The following is a 19,446-nucleotide window of genomic DNA, read 5'->3' as shown; positions in this document are numbered from 1 at the left end:
TGAGGCCCCACCGGTGAGGGTGTTCAAGGATAGGCTGGACGTCCACATGGTGGGCATGTCATGAGTGGAGCTGGCTGGAGCCGGGGGTCAGACTAGATGGCCCGGGTGGCCCCTTCTGACTCGCTGTTTCTGTTTCTATGCACAACAGGGTGAGTTCCCGTTGCTCCGTCCCAGCTCCTGCCAACCTTGCAGTTTGAAAGCATGCAAATGCAAGTAGATAAAAAGGTGCCACTTCGGTGGGCAGGTAACAGCGTTTTGTGCACTTCAGTGTTTAGTCATGCCAGCCACACGACCACAGAGACTGTCTGCGGACAAATGCCGGCTCCCTCGGCCAGGAAACGGAGATGAGCACCGCCCCTGAGAGTCAGGCATGACTGGACATAACGTCAAGGGGAAACATTTACCTTTACCTTTTTATGGCAACCAAATTCATTGATTCTCTGTCCTGCCTGTGGGACTGCATATGGCCAGTCAAGGCATCTTGTTTGTTAAATTCATTTATATACCACCCAATAGCTGAGGCTCTCTGTTGCCGTGTTCTACTAACCATGTTCAGAATTTGAGTTTAATTTTAATTTAATAAAACATGTTTATCCCGTCTTCCACTAAACGTCTCCAGACGGCTTACAATTTTATAAAATGTTAGTGTATCCTCTGTGCAAGCATGTCTTGCAATCCAGCAAAGCATTCCTTCCTTTTTATCTGTGAGAGTACAGCTAATATTAGCATGGCCCTGTTCTGAAATCTCTTAACCACTCTATGCCCTTCCAACTTTACAGCGCATATGAAGACGTACTTATTTTCCCAGGCATTTGGACATGAGTCGCCACCCGTCATGGGCTGCTTTTGTAAGGTTCATCTTTTCACCTCCGCTCTGAATTTTGATAGTAAAAGTTCATGGGCCGAAGTTCAGTGGTAGAGACCCTGCCTTGCACGCAGAGGTTCCAGGTTCAGTCATTGGCACCCCCAGACTAGACGGGGAAATCTTCATCCAGTCGCACAAACATCGGGCAGGATAGACTCATGGTCTGCAATATAGCTCTTTCTGTTATCAAAAAGGGATTTTTGGGTGTATGAATCCTGGAATACCAGCCCTTTTGTTTGTAGAGATAACAGTTGTAAAGACAAGGACCAAAGTATTAAAGAAGTGAGCAAGTTAAGAAAAAAAAGCCACATTAAGTCCTTTTGAATCAACACCTTTCCCACCTGTCATTGGCACCTGCTGGCTGTAGGAAAAAAGCTCGTCTCTGTGCTACAGTGTACAGTCTGTTAGCAAGGGGGCAGCTCTTATTAAGAGATAATTAAAAGTCCACATTTTAATTTGTCAGCCACTAATTGATTTGATTCATTGCCCTGATTAATCGATGAAGGCTTTTAGCCTTAATATATAGGCGCTGCCATGACAGCCGAAATGCGGAGAATATTAAGGTGTGCTTGGAGAGAAGCTGCTCCTCATTTGGGCTTTCTAATTGCACATTACTTTGGAATGTCTAATTGCTTTTCTTTCGATGTGTGCTGCCACTTAGGAATTCATACCTACTTGTAAGATAGTTGCAGCTTTTAATAAAAAACGTCTAGCGAGAGTTGTGTAGTGGTTATAACAGCCAGATTCAGATATCCTGTTATTAAGCCAAGAAAGCATTCTGACTGTTTGCTCTTCCCTTTGCTTGGCTGCAATTAAAACAGAAAGTATCTCATTACTCATTACAAACATGCCCTGTTTTGTCCATACTGGGAAACATTGGTTGTCACTTAAGGACTTTGAAACAAGTTGGGATCTTAAACTACAGCATGAAATTGGTTTAAGATCTTGACTTGCTCCCAAACTCTAATAACCCTGGTTCCCCATTTTGGATGAAACTGGAAATTATCGTTAATTAGATATTTCTGCATTGCACTCTGATGCTATGTAATGGAAGGCGGAAACAGCTTGTTCATATCTCGGCCAAAGTTGCTAAGCAGTAATAAGCTGAAATAAGATTGTCTGGGGTGGCCTTAAAATACCCACCCAGATGCTGTTGCTGTCTCTCAGCTGACCTACCCCATAGGATTGTTGTGAGAATAAAATAGGTGAGCGGGAGAAAACCGTGTGTGCTTACCCTGAGTTTCTTGCGACAGGATAAAAATGTAATACACCAGTAAAATGGATTTCCCTTGGTATAAAGCCTGTAGACGGTATTTTTCTTTTGTTCTGTCTAGGTTTTATTTTTTTGTAAAAATACTCCTCTTGATCATTCCCTTTTGCTTGCAAATGGAGGTTTCTCCATTTTTGTTCTATTGAGGCTCCTGGTCAAGAGGTTGAGCTCTCCTGACGCCTTGTGCCCCCGCAGCGTTTCCAACTAAAAAGCTCTGAGAACACTTGGGAATGTCTGCTGCAGTGTGGATCGGAATCCGTGGCCGATAGTGCCCTGTTTTCACTTGAGTGCACGGACAGAGAAGAAACCAAGTGGTGCGTTTTGTGAATTCACAAGGTTGCCCACCAATCTTGCCTTCCCTCGTGAATGTATAGCTCTGAAGGAATACTCACAGAAGCCTCTATCAGAACAGGGCAGTGGGAGCCGCTATGCAGGGAGTGATCCAGGCCTGTCGTCACACGCCCTGGTTGCCAGAGGAAGTGGGCCTGCCTGTCCGTCGTTCCTGCAAGAAGCGAGCCATGTGTAATTAATCCTGTGTCTCCTCCATGCCTCTCTCAAAGTCAGTAAAACAAAACCAAGAAAGCATCCGTGTTTTATTTACAGCTGGGGTCACCAAGGTGTGGGTGTGTTTTTTTAAGTATTCCATGAGCGGCTCATATATTTTGATTCCTTGAAGAGAGGAACCGAGAGTATCTGTAGGGCTGGGCATGATCTTCAGGTCGGGTCTCACAACCGGGAGCTGCACAGTAGCCACTGCAAAGGCCCAAGCCGGTCGGCTGCATTTAAAACGGGGTGGGAGGGGGGGATGCGTGGCAACTCTCCAAGCCAAACTCGGGGGGAATGCTGCTTGGCACGGTACTTACGCAGCTTTCATCTCAGGAGTCCCTTCCGCAGAAAACACGTCTGCAGTTTCTGTCCGCAAGGTGGGCATGTGCAGCGAGAGGATTCGGTGTCCTTAAGCAGCCATTGTGTTGCTCGGGCATTATGTGCTGGAAGCTGATTACTAAGCGGCTGTCTGCAGTCCTGGAATTCTTGGTGCCGTGCCCATTTTGGGGGGCTCCCGGTTGTCAGCGTGCAGTCGCTTACTGTCAGGAGCACAGAAGGCGAAATAAATTATTTGTTCCACAGTCCCGTAGTCCTTGTATTATAGGATTGGTGTTTACAGCTCATTCGGCAGCTTCTGGAAAATATTAGTAGTTATCTTCAGTACCTTATTGAGGAGATGCAAGAGCAGCGTACGAACCAAATTACTTCTTCCGTCAGTGTTCGTCTTTGTGCTGCGGAGATTATATGCTCCGGTGCTTTTAAGCTCTTATTCTTGGCTGATTCAGAATTGCTTTATCTTCCCCACACGGTGGTCGCATTAGGAAGATGAAGATAATTTGCCTAATAAGCAGAGATATGCACAAGTGTCAGGTCCTCGCACGCAGCCGCTTAATTCCTCCCTTCACTTAAACACTGAAACTAGGCAAGAACCACAGTTAACTATGCGGTTTAACTTCCATTATGTCTGAACCAGGAAATGACGACTTCCCATATCCCGGAGAAGTCAGAATAGGAAGCCACGGTTTAAAGATGGCTTCTTGGCCTTAGTTAGGTTGGAAGCTATTAACCATTGATTTCCCATCAGGAGGCAACGGGGAGCCAGTTACCTGCAGTTCCTGGCTTGCTCAGCATCTCATGGGAAGGGAGAAGGGAAGCCGCCGTGGTTAAGCTTGTGCTTGCTGTGGCTTCCTAGGCTGACTATTCCTATTGTCCATTGTCTGGAGAGGGAACAAATAAAAACAGTGTTTTGATCAACTTTTCTTATCACATTCTTTTAATTCCATTTATGTTTATGTGGCCTCAAAAGGATTTGACGGATTGCATAGCACACAGTGGGTCAAAGAACTCTCCTTCTGACATGAATAGTAAGGAAACAAAATTAAATCAGTTGTACGCATAGCAAGAGGTACACAAACAAACATTTTCCACTTTCCCATGGCCCATGGCGAGGTAAATTGCTATTATTTTGGGATGGAAAAATGTGATCGTGGCCTCTTCAGGGTCACACGCAGTGGAGTCCCACAAAGGTTAGGATTTGTATAGGATTGGGGCCAAAGGAAGTGCAGGACCATCACAGGGGCCATTTGCTTTGCTCACGTATCCTGTTCTTTCACGGCTAAGGAGGAGAATCACTTTTCCCCTGGGGGGGAGGCCCTTGACTATGTATTACTTGCCTAAGTTCGGATGTCAATGCTAATTTTCAGCAACTGAATTTTCTCATTGGAAGATCACAATTCTTTATCAGAGACATGCAATACAGGTGATTATTGCACAGTGGGGTCTTATTACTAATACTTTAATTACTACTATGTTGCTGATTTCTGATCTACATGAAAGGCTGCCTGGTTTTGCCTTCTATAGCACCCAACGGGGTCTGTACAACACTGTTTGGGTTCAGACATCTGCTGGGTTTGTTCCCTTTCAGACTCTTTCTGGGCAGGTGTGCAGCGATACACCTGTGATGTGCAACCATTTCTTTGTTGGGAACCAGGGAGGTGAACACGAAAATGGGATGCAGAGGAGGGTTCAGGGCCGTGACAGACTCTACCACAGGCAGCAGTCAATGTCTGAGTCACAGATTTCCATCCAGAGACAGTTCCCCGGCAAAGGTGCAGAAACCTTGATCCAAGTGACAGCTGTTCCTCCTTCAAAAAGATAACATGGTATCTACCTTGGTTTCTAAGCATTCTGAAATACAAGTGAAATACGCCAGTCTGGTAGTGACCTGCACCATAGAGGGCTTGTGTGGACAGCAGCCTTCAGACACCATGAGTGAGGGCTTTGTCAATACAGAGGAATTCAGGAGAAGGCTTGATGGGACGTCATGGTTTCTCATGACATGAACAGGCCATGTTAAGCCTTTACATTCACAACCCTTCCCTTCTCCTCCTCTGGCATGGACTAACCACAATTCCCCCATGATACCCAAATGTATGGAAATATGGCTCGTTTTAACTATGGTTAGAGAACAAGCCAGGATTAAACTGTATGTTGAGATCCTGGCTTATTCTCAAAGTGTTCTTGAAACAATCTGTAGTTCTTTGAACTCCAGAGGTTATGAAGAGCCGTGGCTCCCTTTAAAATGGATGTAGAATTTTAAAACATGTTTGCTATGTGCTTATGGGCTTTGAACTGTGTACTGTGTCTATGTCCTTTGGCTGATGCAGTTGCTAAATAAATCTAATGTAGGTCTGCAAGCAGGTCTGTTTAGGCTAACAACATCTTTTGAGGCACTGAAAGAAAATGAATGATTAGCAACCAGTCAATACTAAGTTGGTGCATTGGTGAGCTGTGTTCTGTGGTGGGAAGCCTGAATATTTCCCTTTTTGAACTCTGCCTCAGATTTTTAGATCCACTACTTCATATTTTTGGCATTAGAACTATTAAAATGCTCTCCCCTTTCTTCTGGGAAATGCGTGGTTTTATAAAAGGGTTGCTTTTAAATATGCTTGCAGACTTTTAGAGAATTAGAGACATTTAAAATACTGACAATAACTTTGATATAAAAATTGCTGTGGAATAAAAATGGGATATTTAAAAGATGGTTCTTCTTCCTCTGCTAATCATTTGGTGATTAAATATAAAGCATTTTAAAAGGCTGCTGCTTTAGAGACAGACAATTTTGCTGGCCCAGCTTTAAGCTGGAATTTCCCAGGGTATCCGTATTTGGGAACATCCCTCACTGTGAGTAAAATCCCTCACGCTCTCCCTGCAGTAAGCGAGAGAATACTGCAGTTACTTGCTTAGCATCACTAGCATGTGTGTATGTGTCAGCACATGAGACCGTGGGGTGGGTTACTATGTCTGTGGAGTGGGTTGTGGTACCTTCCGAGCCACCAGAAAGAAACAAACGCTGTATAACACTGTCAGTTCCTATACTTATACCAGATAATTATTCACATTTCTTGTCCATATCAAATGTTAATAAAGCAAACTTACATCTCCTGTGGGAAGTGAAGCCTTTTCTCTTGAGCCGAATGTCATGCACTCTTCTCTAAGAACTCAGAAATAATCCTTTCTTCTAGTCCTTCCTGGGATATTCGGAGGTGGCGGCGTCTGTTTCCTCTACGGCCAGGCTGAGAGGAGATGACCTGTGCACTTTCTGTCCGTACCTCCCCACTCTCTTTTGAGAAGGCAGTTCCAGAAGGGCTGACAAGCTGAGGAAGAGCTAAGGTAGCATTTTCTATTACTTCGTCAAGTTTTTCTTCCAGGAAATATAAGATAGAATAGATTAAAAGAGGCATGTGATGGGGTACTTCTCTTTCCATCTATCCTTACTCATCTCCAGGAATTTTATTGGAATAAATATTGCATAGATCTTTTCATCAAAAGGCATTACGCATCTCTTCTTCATAGCAATACAGCATTAGTGACAGGAGGCATCTGATATCTTGCTGACTGCACTCCCAGTCCATGGGAATTTTCATGGTATACTGAAGCTGTGTGCTGTAATGTACTGCATTTCGGGGGCGATTCATACACATTAGTATTATTTCCACAGAACATAAAAATTTAACTCAATAACAATAATAGCTGCCCAGGGAGGGTAATTTCTTTTATTTTTTCCCTAAATTAAGTGTTGCAAAATATTTAGGGAAATTGATTTTGAAGAAGGTTTTATCGCTACCGGTATTAATTCATTGTAAACTGTCCCGAAACGTCTAAGTATGGGACGGTACAGCGAAGGAAGGACGGATGGACGGACGGACGGATCTATATCCTGCTTTTTAGCTTTTCAAAGAACTCAAAGCAGCTCACACCATTCTCCTCCTGCTGCTCTCAGTCTTATCCCCACAACAACAACCCTGTGAGGCAGGTGGGGCTGAGAGCAGAGCCTAAAACCTGGATTGCCGAGTTCCAGCCCCACACTCCTCACCACCACACCAGACCAGTTCCCCGTACGCACCACTGTGGGCGATCGCGGTGATACGCAAGTCACGGGGGGACCTCGGGATGGGTGTGCAGGTCCCCATCCTGGGCACAGCACCCCTCAGTGTGCAGCCTAGCAGCTCTCCCCCGCAATCGGTATTTGCCAGTTGTCAGGCCGAGTGATCAGATGCCTTGGGAGCCCGGGGAGAGCGGCGCTGCACCTGCTCACGCCCCCCCCCCCTTTTGCAGGGAGCTCCTCTCTCTGAAGGGCCCCTAGCATTCTGCCAGGCAGAACCAGGATTCCTGGATCTTTCCCCGTCGAGCGCAATTTCCAGGCCCGCCAGGGAAACACGCCCCAAACCAGCATGTTCCTAAGACGGCGTCGCCTCCAGCACGATGGAGGGGGCACTGGGGAAAGCCCCGCTTTATGAGCCACGGTGGGTTGCCACGTTGCGAGAACCCCGTGAGTGGCAGCCCGGCAAGGGCTGGACCCTTCCCGTCACCCTGTCCCTCCGTTGGCTTTCACGTGTGCTCAAATACAAGCAGAACGTTTTTGTAAAAACTTCAGCAACATTCCATTCCACACACATTCTAATTGGCGTAATTGCTCTTGGGTAACTCAGCATCAGCGCTGAGTGTACACGGCTCACGAAAAATAATAATTACCATAGCAACACTACATGCCCCCTCCTGCAGCGTGCCTTGTCCTTCCATAGTTGCGGGAACGCAGCGCCCAAGCGCTCTGCGTAGCTTCGGCAATGATTCGCGCATCTCCTCCTCCCAGGCTGGAGGTGCTGTTAAAGCACATCCTGCCTGCTCCTTGACGTACATTCCCCTTCAGCTGCGGGGCTTCCCTTACCGTTTTCCTTTGCGGGTGGGGGAGAGGCTTGGAAGGAAGCCTCCATGAGAAATGGGGACCCTTCCCCACCGCCCCCACACAGACGGAGTCACTGAAATGTGCAGCCTGTGGCCGCTGTTTCACACTCACACTCACACAAGCACAGTCCCTCAGAAGGCTCTTGCATTAACCTGCATTGTGACGTCCGGTGCGTGGAGTTCACCGCTTCCCCACTCTTGCTCTGATGTGAACAGTAGCATGTGCTTCATCAGTTCTAGATACGTGTGGTGAGAAATCCTAAGTTAGGAAACAAGATTATGGCTGGAACATACTATGTAATTATAGTGAGTATTGATTAGCATTCACTAGAATTATAAATACTACTTCAAATGTCAGTGCTAAAATGCCAGTAAGACTAAAGAAAGTGGTACCAAAGGCCTTGTTTCCCTCTTTCGGCCATGTTTCAGGTCCTGCCTTGCAGCTGTTCGTCATTATTATTGTCTTTGTCGTCAAAATATTTGCAAAACATTCTGGCAGTGAGGAACATACAAACTGGCATTGCAGCTTCTCGGTTTATTTGGTCCAATATGGCCCAATTTTACCGGCAGTGACTCCGCAGGTCTCCAGCTGGAGGTGTTTCCCATCATCCACTTAACTGGAGATGCTGAGGAGTAAACCTGGGAACTTCCAGATACAGAATGGGTCTTGTAGTCCTTCACCACTCTATTGGTCTTCCACATTAGAACCCGTTTGCATAAGAAATAAAAGATGGACGTACAAGCATGGCAGAGGACCTGAAGGTCTGAGTGCGGTGGGGTTGGCGGAAGAGCCTCTGGCCTGAATTGACTAGTGTCCCACTGAGCTGGTTTAAAAGTGGATGACTAAGTGCGTAACGCCGTTTTCACGCTTCAGAGTTGCAAGTCCCTTACTAGGAGATTGGCTCCTTCTGAGCTGGAAAGAAGAGTGTTTGGGCTGGAGGCATTCTGAACTGGATTGCTTTTCCTGTCCAGCATTTAATGAACATATCAAGAAAAGCTGCCTTCACGTAGCATCAGCAGAAGGTAATTCTATGAATGCTGTGAAAGCTAAAGACAGCACTGCTAAGCATGTTTAGAAAGTGTTTTCTTTCCTGAGTCCTCTGCCTTAAAACTTTTGTCTTGCCATTTTCCATTTGGTGCAACGGACATGATATACACGACAAAAGGCCCTTTCTTGGCTGCTGGTTGCCCTGGTACACTCTCAGGGCAAATTCCTGCCTGGAGGGAGGGGGAGAGAGAAAGAGGGGGGGGGAGAGAGAGAGAGAGAGAGACTTGAAATGCAGATTTCCCAGCACTTCCAGAGAGATAATTGTCAAGGGAATACATGCCCAGCAGGAGGTTCAAGAAGGGTCATTAGAAGGGCAAAAATGGATTAGCTTTGATCTAGGGCAAGTGGAGAAAGCATTAGTGGCCTGCTTAAAACATCAGTAGATACCTGAAAATTCTAATGGCACATGAAATCTGTTGAGTTATTTTGAGATACTCTGTTTAATCTTAATAGGTCTAAATTACACAAGATTATTTCCCTTTTGTTGGTTGTATACATACAATATTCCATTGTATGATGAAAGCACACATAATCTTCATGGAGAGTATTAGTTCTTTTTACCTCTTCCTCCTTTCAACTAGATATAGCAAGCTAATTTTGACCGTATCTCACAACTTTAAAAGCCGTTCTTAAAGTTTTTGGATTCCCCCCCCCCTTCAAGCATAAACTGCTAGTGCAGGCACAGTGTTTATCTATTTTTCATTTCTAATGAGATGATGGGTACTTCCAGACAGAGAGTGCTCTTAGCACTACCAATCAGGAGACATCTTGCTGTTATTCTGTCTTCTCCTCAATGGATTTTTAATGGTAAGAAAATAGAAGCCGCAGCAGCAAAAATTAGAATGGTTGTAACTTAAGACTGGGACCTCCTGTAAAACTGCGCGACTCAGAAAGCATGATCCTGCGGGAAAGGGCTCGCCTGGAAGCCCCCCGCGCACACTGACGGGAGGGTCCTGCAGTCCGGCGGGTTTCCTCGAAGATGTTACACACTTTGCGGCACAGTGCGCAACGCTTTACGTCGGATCCCGTATGAATGCTGGAACAAGCATAGCCTGGCAAACCAGGCAGGGTCCCTCCGACTCCGCTCCTATTTAACGCAACACCCCCTTCCTCCTTTCAGGATTTCTATAGCTGGCAGTTGCTTATTTTCGGCCGTTGGGCTGAGTAGCAGCAATTAATCCTTTTAAAGAGAGGGAAACACACACATTAGCATTGGTGGAGGCAGCTGCCCTTCCTCCTCTTGCCTGGCCTTTGCTTTCAGTGTTTCCATAACGACAAGAAACAACACTGCAAGCTTGCCGGTGCTCCATCTCCCCCCATGAAGGAGTCTTTCTTGTCTCTCTCTCCTCTTTGTTTTTGTTTGGATCCTGAAAAGGCTTCAAACTGGAGCAGTGGAAGTGGAGCCCAGTGTTCTTCCCAGCGCCTATCCAGCAGGGCCCGTCCCTGCTCACGCCTGAAAGGGACCGATCCAGCGGGGAAGAGCGTGCTTCACAGAGCAGGGATGAGTCCCGAGGACACGGAAAGCCTCCGGGGAGAACGGGGAGCCGAGCTTCGTTCCAGGCCAGCCAGTTGAGCGGTCCCTCGGTGCCTCTGGAGAGGGGAGCTGTTGGCCCCCGCTGCCTCCCCTTCCCTTCGGGAACCTTCGGGGGCAGAGTCTGCCTTGTCCTCCGAGGCAGCTGTGACACTGTGCTGGGTTTCTTCGCCGGGTTTCTTCATGAGCTCTGGGCAGCCCTCGTGGCGGCACCCGTGGAAGGAGCACGGGAGGGGGCAGCTGCCCTCTAGGCATCCAAGGAGTAAAGCCCACCTGTAGCATCGCGACAGTCTCCTTGCTAGCCAGGTGCGAGGTCACCCAAGGCCCAGTGCCCAAGGAGCAAAGCACATCCACTGGGAACCTGGCCAGTTCCCAGAAGATCTGCCCACATAAGTAAGAGGGGCAAGTTCTTCTCCCCCATCAGAGGGTGAAAGTGTGCCTTAAACTGAGGCAGCGAAGTTAAATTTGAAGAGCTCGGGGTGCAGGGAGCCTCTCATCTCCACTCCCCACCCATCCCCCAGAAAGCCTCACACCTGGAATATTTTAATTATTAGCTAGGTCAGGTTATAATCAAGGACCAGGAGAAACGGATGGAACAGGTGCCTCGAGTCCTTGAGCCACAATTCCGGAATGCTCCCATCTCAGCCCTTTCCTCATTCTGTGATGAAGGGTGCCAGGCGTGTTGCGATACACCTGTCTGCCTGCATCCTGTCAATCAATATCATCAGGCTAAATGTGCAGTTCGTGATACATGGGGTGCATTCAGGTCTGAGGCTGAGTCGTTTCTAGTCGTTTTGGAGACGATCTGATGTTCAGCAGGAGCATCAAAGGCAAGAAGTTGCTTGTTCCTTTTGTGCCTAGATAAAAGACAACTTCCAAGCCCTTCATTAGGGTTTTTTTTTAATGTCCCTTTAGGTAACGGAGATGATAGGAACTTAACAAAGCTCTAGCAAGATTACAATACTGGTCACTATGGCAGAGAGTTTTTTTGGTATAAGTTAGTTGGAGAAACTTTCTTCATAGACAGTTGGGGGATTTTTTGGCTTTTAAGAAGGTCAGCATCCGAAACTCGCTGTGGTTGGTGTCTCTATCTTCCTCCACAGGGCAAGTTCAAGGCAAAATGATCCTACGTCCTTGGAAGAACCCAGCATTTCCTTGGATTTGGGTTCGTAGATTCTCAGAGTACTTGATCTGTACTCTAGGATACGTGAGCTTGCATAGGCCTCATACGGGCAGACTGGCTCAGCAGAAAGAAGGTGGATCAAGGCAAGGCGGCGTAACATCCGCCATGTTGTGTCTTGTAGCCAGAGAGGCAGGTGCCCGTGTTCCTCGCTCGCTCGTGAGGCCAAGTGAGAGCTGGAGGCAGGAGTTAGGGGTGGCTGCATTCTGAGTGGCCATGGGCCATGGCTGTAGATCGGTATGATCCTTGCCTGGCCCAAGAGGCCCTGCTTTTCGGACTCGGCAGGCCTTGGGGTGCGAGTCTCCAACCCAGCTGTATTTGGATCCGGCACAGAGGCAACTCTTCATCTGGAAGGGTTGTTAGAAGGAAGTGGCAGGAAGGATTCTGGCACCCTGCGAAGGCTCCAAAGGTGTTCCAAAGATGGCAAAGACGTTGCTGACGTGTCCAGTTTGCTTTGGGAAACAGGAACCAGTTTAGAAGGAAAGGTGGGCCAGGAGGTAAGAGGGCCTGAGATGGCAGCCTAAGCGTGCTCAGCGTGGGCTCCTTTAATGCAACTTGCAGCGGGTGTCCTCTGCGTGGAAGAGATCAAGAAGAGCCTGCCTTGTGCCAAGTCGTCTCCGAAGGGATTTTCAGTGAATAATATTACTAAATAAGCACTTCTCAGTCAATCAGAGCCCAACTATTAAAAGAGGAAGTATACGTCTGAGTATTTCCTCTTTTTTTGCCCTTGTGTTTCCACAACTATGAAGTATCTCTTGTTAAAGCCCTGATAATTTACCTGTCAAGTATTGGACTGGGGCCACAAAAGAATCCACTTTTGTTCTGTTCCTTTAAAGCGGTGGGATATGTTCATTGTAATCATGTGTACTTACAATCAACCCCAGAATTTAGGAAAAGAAGAAATAGGTGCTTGCTTTTTAAACTGTATCTTTTTCATCTCCTTGTGGAAATGGATCATTTTTAAGGCCAGTTCAGGTGACATGACGATTCTCTTTGCCTTGGTAGCGTTCAGGACAACCTGGAATGCATTTTGCTTCTTGTTCGGGTTAAGTCTGCATAACGCCTCTGGTACTCATTAAAACTGCTAACAAAACAGGAACTTTTGGACTCCCCATCCTTACCCAACCTTTTCTCTCTCCCTTCACCACACAACACTTTTGCTTCACACACAATCCAGAGTAGAGTCCTGTGGAACTTAGACCTCACTCCCTATTTTGTGAACTTGGAAGCCCCTTTATGATACTGGATTCCAACTCCCATCAGCCCCGGGCACCCTGGCAGTGGTCAGGGATAATAGGAACAGTAGTCCAGCAATATCTGGGGGGGGGGCGGTTCACAGGTTTCTTGGTGCTGGTCTAATCGGCTCTAATTAATTAGCACTGCACTGTGGCTTTTGGAATGTTGCTAAAGGATTGACATGAACAATCTTAAACATGTTGCCCCTCACCCTGGTCAGTAATCTGTGTTCTGGGGATAAACTGGGTAGAGAATTAATATGTCACAGTCCGTGTTACACAGAGGTTCTTTTCTTCCCTGCCCAAATGTATATTTACACGCTGCATCTATGGAAAGGAGTAGGTTTACACAAGACTTCCCCTTCCTAGCACCAAGGACAGCTCTGTTGGGAGAGCACCTTCTGTCCAGCTAATTATAATAGGATTTACTTAAGGGTGTGAGTCTAGGATTACACCTTCCCAGTCTCTAGACAAGCAAATCACTAAAGAATTCGGAAGGACAGGATTGTGTGTGTGTGGCTACTCCAAGTCAGACCTGATGCATTTCAGCCTGATGGGAGGTCCCCCCGGCCTCTGTGAAGGGCAACAACAGGTTCCACAGTAGATTGTGAAGTGGCTTAAGCGGAGCGAAAAGGTCGCAAATCTACTTGAGGCCATCGATATGATGATCAGCCCCCTTCCAAATACACTGCTTTGACAGGACTGAAGCCTTCTCTACAAAAGCGATGGGAAAGAAGAAGAAAAAAGTCAACTCGATATCGATTTGACACCCCTCCCGCTCTGTTTACAACATCGGGCCCGATAGAAAGATCTAGAAAACTTGAAAGCGTACGCCTTTTTAAGAGTGACCTTTAGAGTTGACCCAGTACAGGTGTTGCACTAATGTGGAGTTTGGATTTATTCTTATGACCCCCATGGGCATCTTTAGAAATGAGCAATAAGAAGAGCTGAGCTAGATCAGTCTAACTTTCTGTTCACGCAATGGCAAAGGCAAATGAGCTTCCCACAGGAGGCAAAGGCATGGAGGGCACCTCCCACCCATGTTCCCCGGCAACGGGTATCCATAGGCAGACTGCCTTAGCTTTTCTGAAAAAAAGGCTGAGCCTCATGGACCGAATTCAAAGGGGTAAATTAATCCAACGTGGAGAACAATTGTCTGCTAGGACATGCAGAGCTTCTCCCAGAGAGGGATTTTTGTGTGGTTAAACCTGCTTTGCATCGCTCTCCACGATGAAAATACTAAGTGCCCCCTGGCCCCGGTAGCCAAGGGGCTATTTTAGTCTCGGCTCTTGCGGAGCCTTTACAGAGACTCCGCAAGGAGGGAGCAGAGGCAGTGTCGTGAACTGGAGAACTGTCTTCCGGCAAAAGGACAGCACATACGCGATTCAAACGGTCCTCTGCCGCATCACGTGTGCGCAGCAAGCCTGCCGTGGCCACCAATGTGCCTACTTTAATTTTGAGAAATGAGATGTGAGCCACTTCGGCCAACCTGAGCAGTGAAACTGAAGCGCACAAATCCAGCTGTTGCATTTAAAAATAGCTGGCGCTGTCCTTGGCAGTAAACGGCTCCTTTCATGTTGTTATAGCAACTGGGGGGGTGGGACTCAGCAGCACTTCAAGATAAGGAATGTCGCCTGCTCTTCGCCGAAAGGGGCACCTGCTCTTTATATAGCTTCTGGGTGGCTTCCTAGGGTCAAAGGCCGAACCCGGCCGGGGCCAAGTCTTGCTCCTGTTTAGCCCTGTTTTATTGGCCACCCATTTCTGCAGACTCGAGGAGGGCTTGTAAGTTTGCAGTAACTTAAAGGCAGGTGGTCCCATCCGTTCGTTGCGATAGAACATTCACTTTTATTCTGACTCTCGGGATACTGGATTTGACTATCCCGATCTAAGGTTTAATTCTGCTGTGGTTACTTGCTGTGCAGTAGCCGGTGTCCAGCTTGCTCTGTGCTGACGAGGCAGGGTGTGGGTTGCTCTGTTTTGTTTTGAAATCCACCTTCAGCCCTTTCCAACTTGGGCCATTCGCCCAAACAGGCACTGTCAGACCTACCTCTTAAACCCCCACCACTCATTTTGTGGAAATAGCGTCACTTTTGCCGGACATCCTTGGTAAGTCATCGGAAATGGGAGGAACATTCAACCCCATTTTTCTTTTTCTGGACAGAAAACACAACTGCTCACGGTGCGCTTTTCTGCCATTCTGTCATCATACGGTACCTCCTGTTCAGGCACTTCTACTTGGTATGCATTGGCAGTAGAAAGCTGAAACGGCCAGACGTCTGGCCTCGGAAGCACTGTGCAACTGTTCCTGTGCGATGATTATCACACTTTTACCAAGCTTAGCAACTAGCACAGATGGAGATGAGAACAGCACAGGAACCAAAAAGCGGAATACGACGGGCACCGGGAGGTGTGGAGGGTGGAATCCGAAGGGGGAAGGGCGCTTTGTGCAAGCAAACCTTTCTGAGCGGGATGCTGAGCCAGACTGCATGTGCTCTGAATAACTCTCCTGCGTACAATTGCAATGGGAAGGTGAATCATTTTTGTAGGAATGAGCTGTCTGGCAAACCTGTGAGTGAATGCTTGGTGCAAAGTCTGAGTGAGGTGCACGGCACCAAAATAACTGGTAAGAGGCATCCGTGGGAAGATCAAGAACCTTGTGGGCAGCAAATTGCAGAAGGATCTGCTGGAAGCCTGTTTGAAGAAATCCGAATTGCTTGAAAGCAATTTCACTGAAGAGCAGAGAGTGAAACGCATTCTCAAAACTATGCAAGGCTTAGATTAGAACAGATGGGTGGAAATGACCAACGTAGCCATGACGCGAGGCCACTAGTGACCAGCACTGCTATGGAATACAGAATTTGTCCCATAAACATTTACCTTAGAATTGATGTCTTAACTTGTATAGTAGAGAATCCTCTGGGAGGTGAAGAGAAACAGCAGCACAGTCGTTGCAATGATTGCCTTCTTGACGCAGGACTTTTCTCAAAAAGAATTAGAAAATGCCCTCATTTTCTGCAGGGTAGACTTCTGGGGCCGATTTCCCTAGTGTAGGCAGATATTTAAAGGCCCTTACGCAGGTGGTCGCTGAATTGAATAAAAACCTTGCCTTCTCCATGGTCTCTTCACAGCTAGTAGTAATTAGAAATGAAAGGCAAAGTTAATTATTGCATCTTTCAAGCAAAGCCTTTGTTTTATTTTGTTCTCTGTACAGTGAATGTGGGTGAACAGCAAGGTCCCTGCTCAGAATCCCTTTTAATTATATGCAGAGTTGGTAGGTTCTATGCAAGCATCTAAACCTCCAAATACAACAGTCGGGTTATTTTAAACATACTTCCTTGACTTACAAGCCGAACAAATCTGACATTACCCATAACCAAATGCAAAAAGAAGAACGTAGCACCAGCTACCATCGTGGGTCAGAAAAACCACCCTGGAGGGGGCGGAAGAGGGGTTTTCAGGCAGAGGGGCAAAAGCGTGAGAGGGCAAGACATGCGCTTTCCTGGTGCCTCTCCAGTGTCCCGCAGCCAGACGGGTGGAAAAGGCCACCTAGCGAAACGTGCAGAGGGGGCAGCCCGCGAGGTCACAACCGTTGCAGCCTCAGTGAGTGTGGGGACGTACGGTCATTGCCGTGGGTCCGTGTCCCAAGTCAGGTTATTTGTGACCAGCACCAGCCCCCTTTTCAGAGTTCTTTCTCCAGCGAGGCTTGCGAGGCACTTCCTACTGGATGTGTCAGTTCAGAGAATTGGCCAAGAATGAACTTAATGCCACACGGTATGCGTGGCTTTCGTCTTCAGTGCACTGCGTACGGCAGCGTTACCTCCGCAAAATCAATAGCGCGTCTCGGAGGTATCTTTGGGAACCAAACAGGTCACCTTGGGGACCACTTGAAAACAAGAACCACCACACCTTCCAGTTGAAGTTGGTGGGTTCGTTTGATAGAACACCACGGAGAGTTCCTACTAGCCTGTGTTAAATTTTCTAATATGGGCCCTGAAGCAACTCTGCTCGCCCAAACCGGCTTGCAGCTGGCTGGGAACAGTTGGGGCCTGCACTACAGTTGGGCAGTTTAGTCCTTCGCTCCGTAGTGACTGCATCGGGGCCGGGGTGCCTTCCAGATGGTTTGGGCTACGGCTCCCACAGACGTGGCCCTTCTTGCTGGCTCGAGAGTTGTCTTTTGGTCAGCTGGCCCATGAGGCACTCCTGTGCCCTCTTCCCTGAGAGTAAGCACCACTGGACCTAGCGGGGCTTCCTTCTGGGTTGACATGGATAGGGAGGCTCGGAGCTAATATACAGTGCAGGTATCACGTCTCACGGTCGTGGCTTGGGCACGAGCCCTTGACGAGAAGCTAACGTCCCACTCTGTTGTAATGGAGTTGTCCCTGTCTCTGTACAGTTCTAACAGTTTGTGTCTTGACAAGTCTCCCTGTTTTCACTAGATTATGATGGCAGAGGAAATACATGGCTTCTTTAATAGATTTCCCCCCACTTAATACAAAGGTAAGGTAACAGTAAAGGTTTCCCTTGCACATGTGTCCGACTCCAGGGGCGGTGCTCATCTCTTACGAGCCAAAGAGCTGGCTTTATCCAAGGACACTTCCGTGGCCATGTGGCCGGCATGACTAAACACCGAAGTGCACAGAACGCTGTTACCTGCCCACCGAAGTGGCACCTTTTTATCTACTTGCATTTGCATGCTTTTGAGCTGCAAGGTTGGCAGGAGCTGGGACGGAGCAACGGGAGCTCACTCTGTTATGTGGCACTAGGGATTCAGACTGCCGACCTTTCGATCGACAAGCTCAGCGTCTTACCTGCTGAGCCACTGCGCCCTTTTAATAAAGAGAAACTCCACTTATTTTACTAATGCAAATAAAATACCACTTAAAGTACGCAGAATTAATAAAATTGAGGTGATGAAGTACCCAAAGTACTCCCAGGATTTAATGCTCTTATTTGCGTGTCCTTCCTCTGTGTTCATATTCTCTCCACCTCCCCACATTCCAGTTTTGCGCTGAGTTCCATGACCTTCTCAACAATAGATACATGCGGAAAACTTTTGTGGGAGGGGGTCTTCCACAAGTTTCTTCTCTGACTAAATTTATAGCATTGAGGCCTGTCGGAGAAAGCAGAGATTACCTGGTCCTCCAGTCTTTGTCTCAAGTAGTTCTTTCCTTTCATGTTCACAACATTCCTGCCAACGAAGGCAGCCTTTTCCAGCAGGGTATCCAGGAAAGAATCCTGCAAGATCAGTACAGAATTAGCACCGCCATATTTCGGTAGTGACCGGACGAACCAGCAGTACCAGTGCCAGGTTTTCGAGGGCCTTTGGGCGAGGCAGTCTCGCTCCAGTTGATTTGTCTCCATTCCCTGTCGCCCAAGAGCTGAAGTGAACCGGCCAGTTTGCAACAGGCAGCAGCCCCCCCCGCCCCCCACTGTGACTGCCACCGTCACCAGCTGCCACTGCTTTTCACCTATCGCGCCTCGCCTTTTCTTAGCCTTGCTGCCACTTGGGCGACCCGCAGAGAGCCACCATCCCTGCCGCGGGCCCGACGGAAAGGCAGTGGAACAAGCAGCTGGCGGAGGAGGGACGGACACAGGGAGCCCTGGCTGCCGGGGCCCTGCTGGTCTGTGGGCACTTGGCAAGCGCCCACCGTGCCCGTGTCTGATACCAGCCCTGCTGAGCAGCACTGGACAGATGCATAAAGGAGGGGACACCGCTGAGGAGGCCAGAGAGCATTATCTGCCCCTTTGTCTGGGGACCGCTCCTTGCATGAGAACTAATTAAAGGAAGCAACATGCCTAAGGGACAGTATTACCTAATGGGGCAAGCAGGTATTTAGCAAGGACATTCCTAGCTCGCCTCGCAGGGACGCCCAAAGTTTCAAACACGTTATAAACACACCCTGCCTGCGTGGTTCAAAGTATTTTGTAACTGATATGGGTCGTGCGGTGCTGGTTGTACTAAGCTGCTATCGGAAAACATTTCTTTACTCCCAGGTGTGAATTGCGCGTATGACAGCCAAAGAGGCGAAGAGGGGTGATGGGCTTTGTCCCACGTAGGCACCAGCCTCCGCAATGACGTGGCCGCTGCCTTCTCACCAGACAGCAAAGAATTTTTGAAAGCTTTACTTCACTGGTCGCTTATGTTCATCTGCACTTCAAACATGCCGTTTACTTCCTCATTCCGGAAGAGTATTTTGCCCGCTCTCCCAAACTTACTCTCTCTACCAGAGGCATCTGTGGAAAAAGGTCTCTTCTGTTCTTATGGCTTTGAATAAGAAATTGTTCTGTAACAGAACTCACATTTTATCCCTCGTTCTCTGTTGTTAGATGAAAGTCTCATCCTGTGCATTCGAGAGGTACGAGCGTGTAGCCGAAATGCACCCCGTGGGCCGTTTCTTCCCCATCTGTCCAGTGCCTGCCTGCATTATTTATTCTGCACACAACCACCTTCTTCCGAGTTTGAGTCCGCGATTGTCTGCTAAGACTCAGCCGCTGTAAGATGTATGGGATGACTGCAGATTTCTCTT

The 19,446-nt window shown here is 47.8% G+C and overlaps 1 protein-coding gene and 1 long non-coding RNA gene across 4 annotated transcripts in view; one reads left to right on the top strand and one right to left on the bottom strand.

Moving 5' to 3' along the window:
• PPM1E (protein phosphatase, Mg2+/Mn2+ dependent 1E) overlaps nucleotides 1–19,446 on the top strand; it is a 71,696-nt gene that overhangs the window by 24,315 nt on the left and 27,935 nt on the right. The window contains exons 1-2 of one of the 3 annotated variants that reach the window (XM_044430123.1): nucleotides 19,023–19,165; nucleotides 19,247–19,413. The exons of 1 other annotated variant lie outside the window; for it this stretch is intronic. In XM_044430123.1, coding sequence (XP_044286058.1) covers nucleotides 19,247–19,413 — 167 coding nt within the window. In that variant the 5' untranslated portion in view covers nucleotides 19,023–19,165. Of the gene's footprint in view, nucleotides 1–19,022; nucleotides 19,166–19,246; nucleotides 19,414–19,446 lie in introns of those variants that run through there. One more of the 3 variants, XM_044430124.1, reaches the window with a different exon arrangement.
• Nucleotides 559–19,253, bottom strand: LOC123023407. The gene is made up of 3 exons (XR_006414730.1): nucleotides 15,797–19,253; nucleotides 2,999–9,143; nucleotides 559–2,637 (listed from the first exon to the last, which is right to left on the bottom strand). It is a non-coding gene; the product is annotated as an uncharacterized LOC123023407 (long non-coding RNA).

This window comes from Varanus komodoensis, unplaced genomic scaffold, assembly GCF_004798865.1.
Source record: "Varanus komodoensis strain SLA01 unplaced genomic scaffold, ASM479886v1 scaffold20_1, whole genome shotgun sequence".
NCBI lineage: Eukaryota > Metazoa > Chordata > Lepidosauria > Squamata > Varanidae > Varanus > Varanus komodoensis.
The sequence above is the reverse complement of the archived record's forward strand: the minus strand, read 5'-3'. Positions and strand labels throughout refer to the sequence as shown.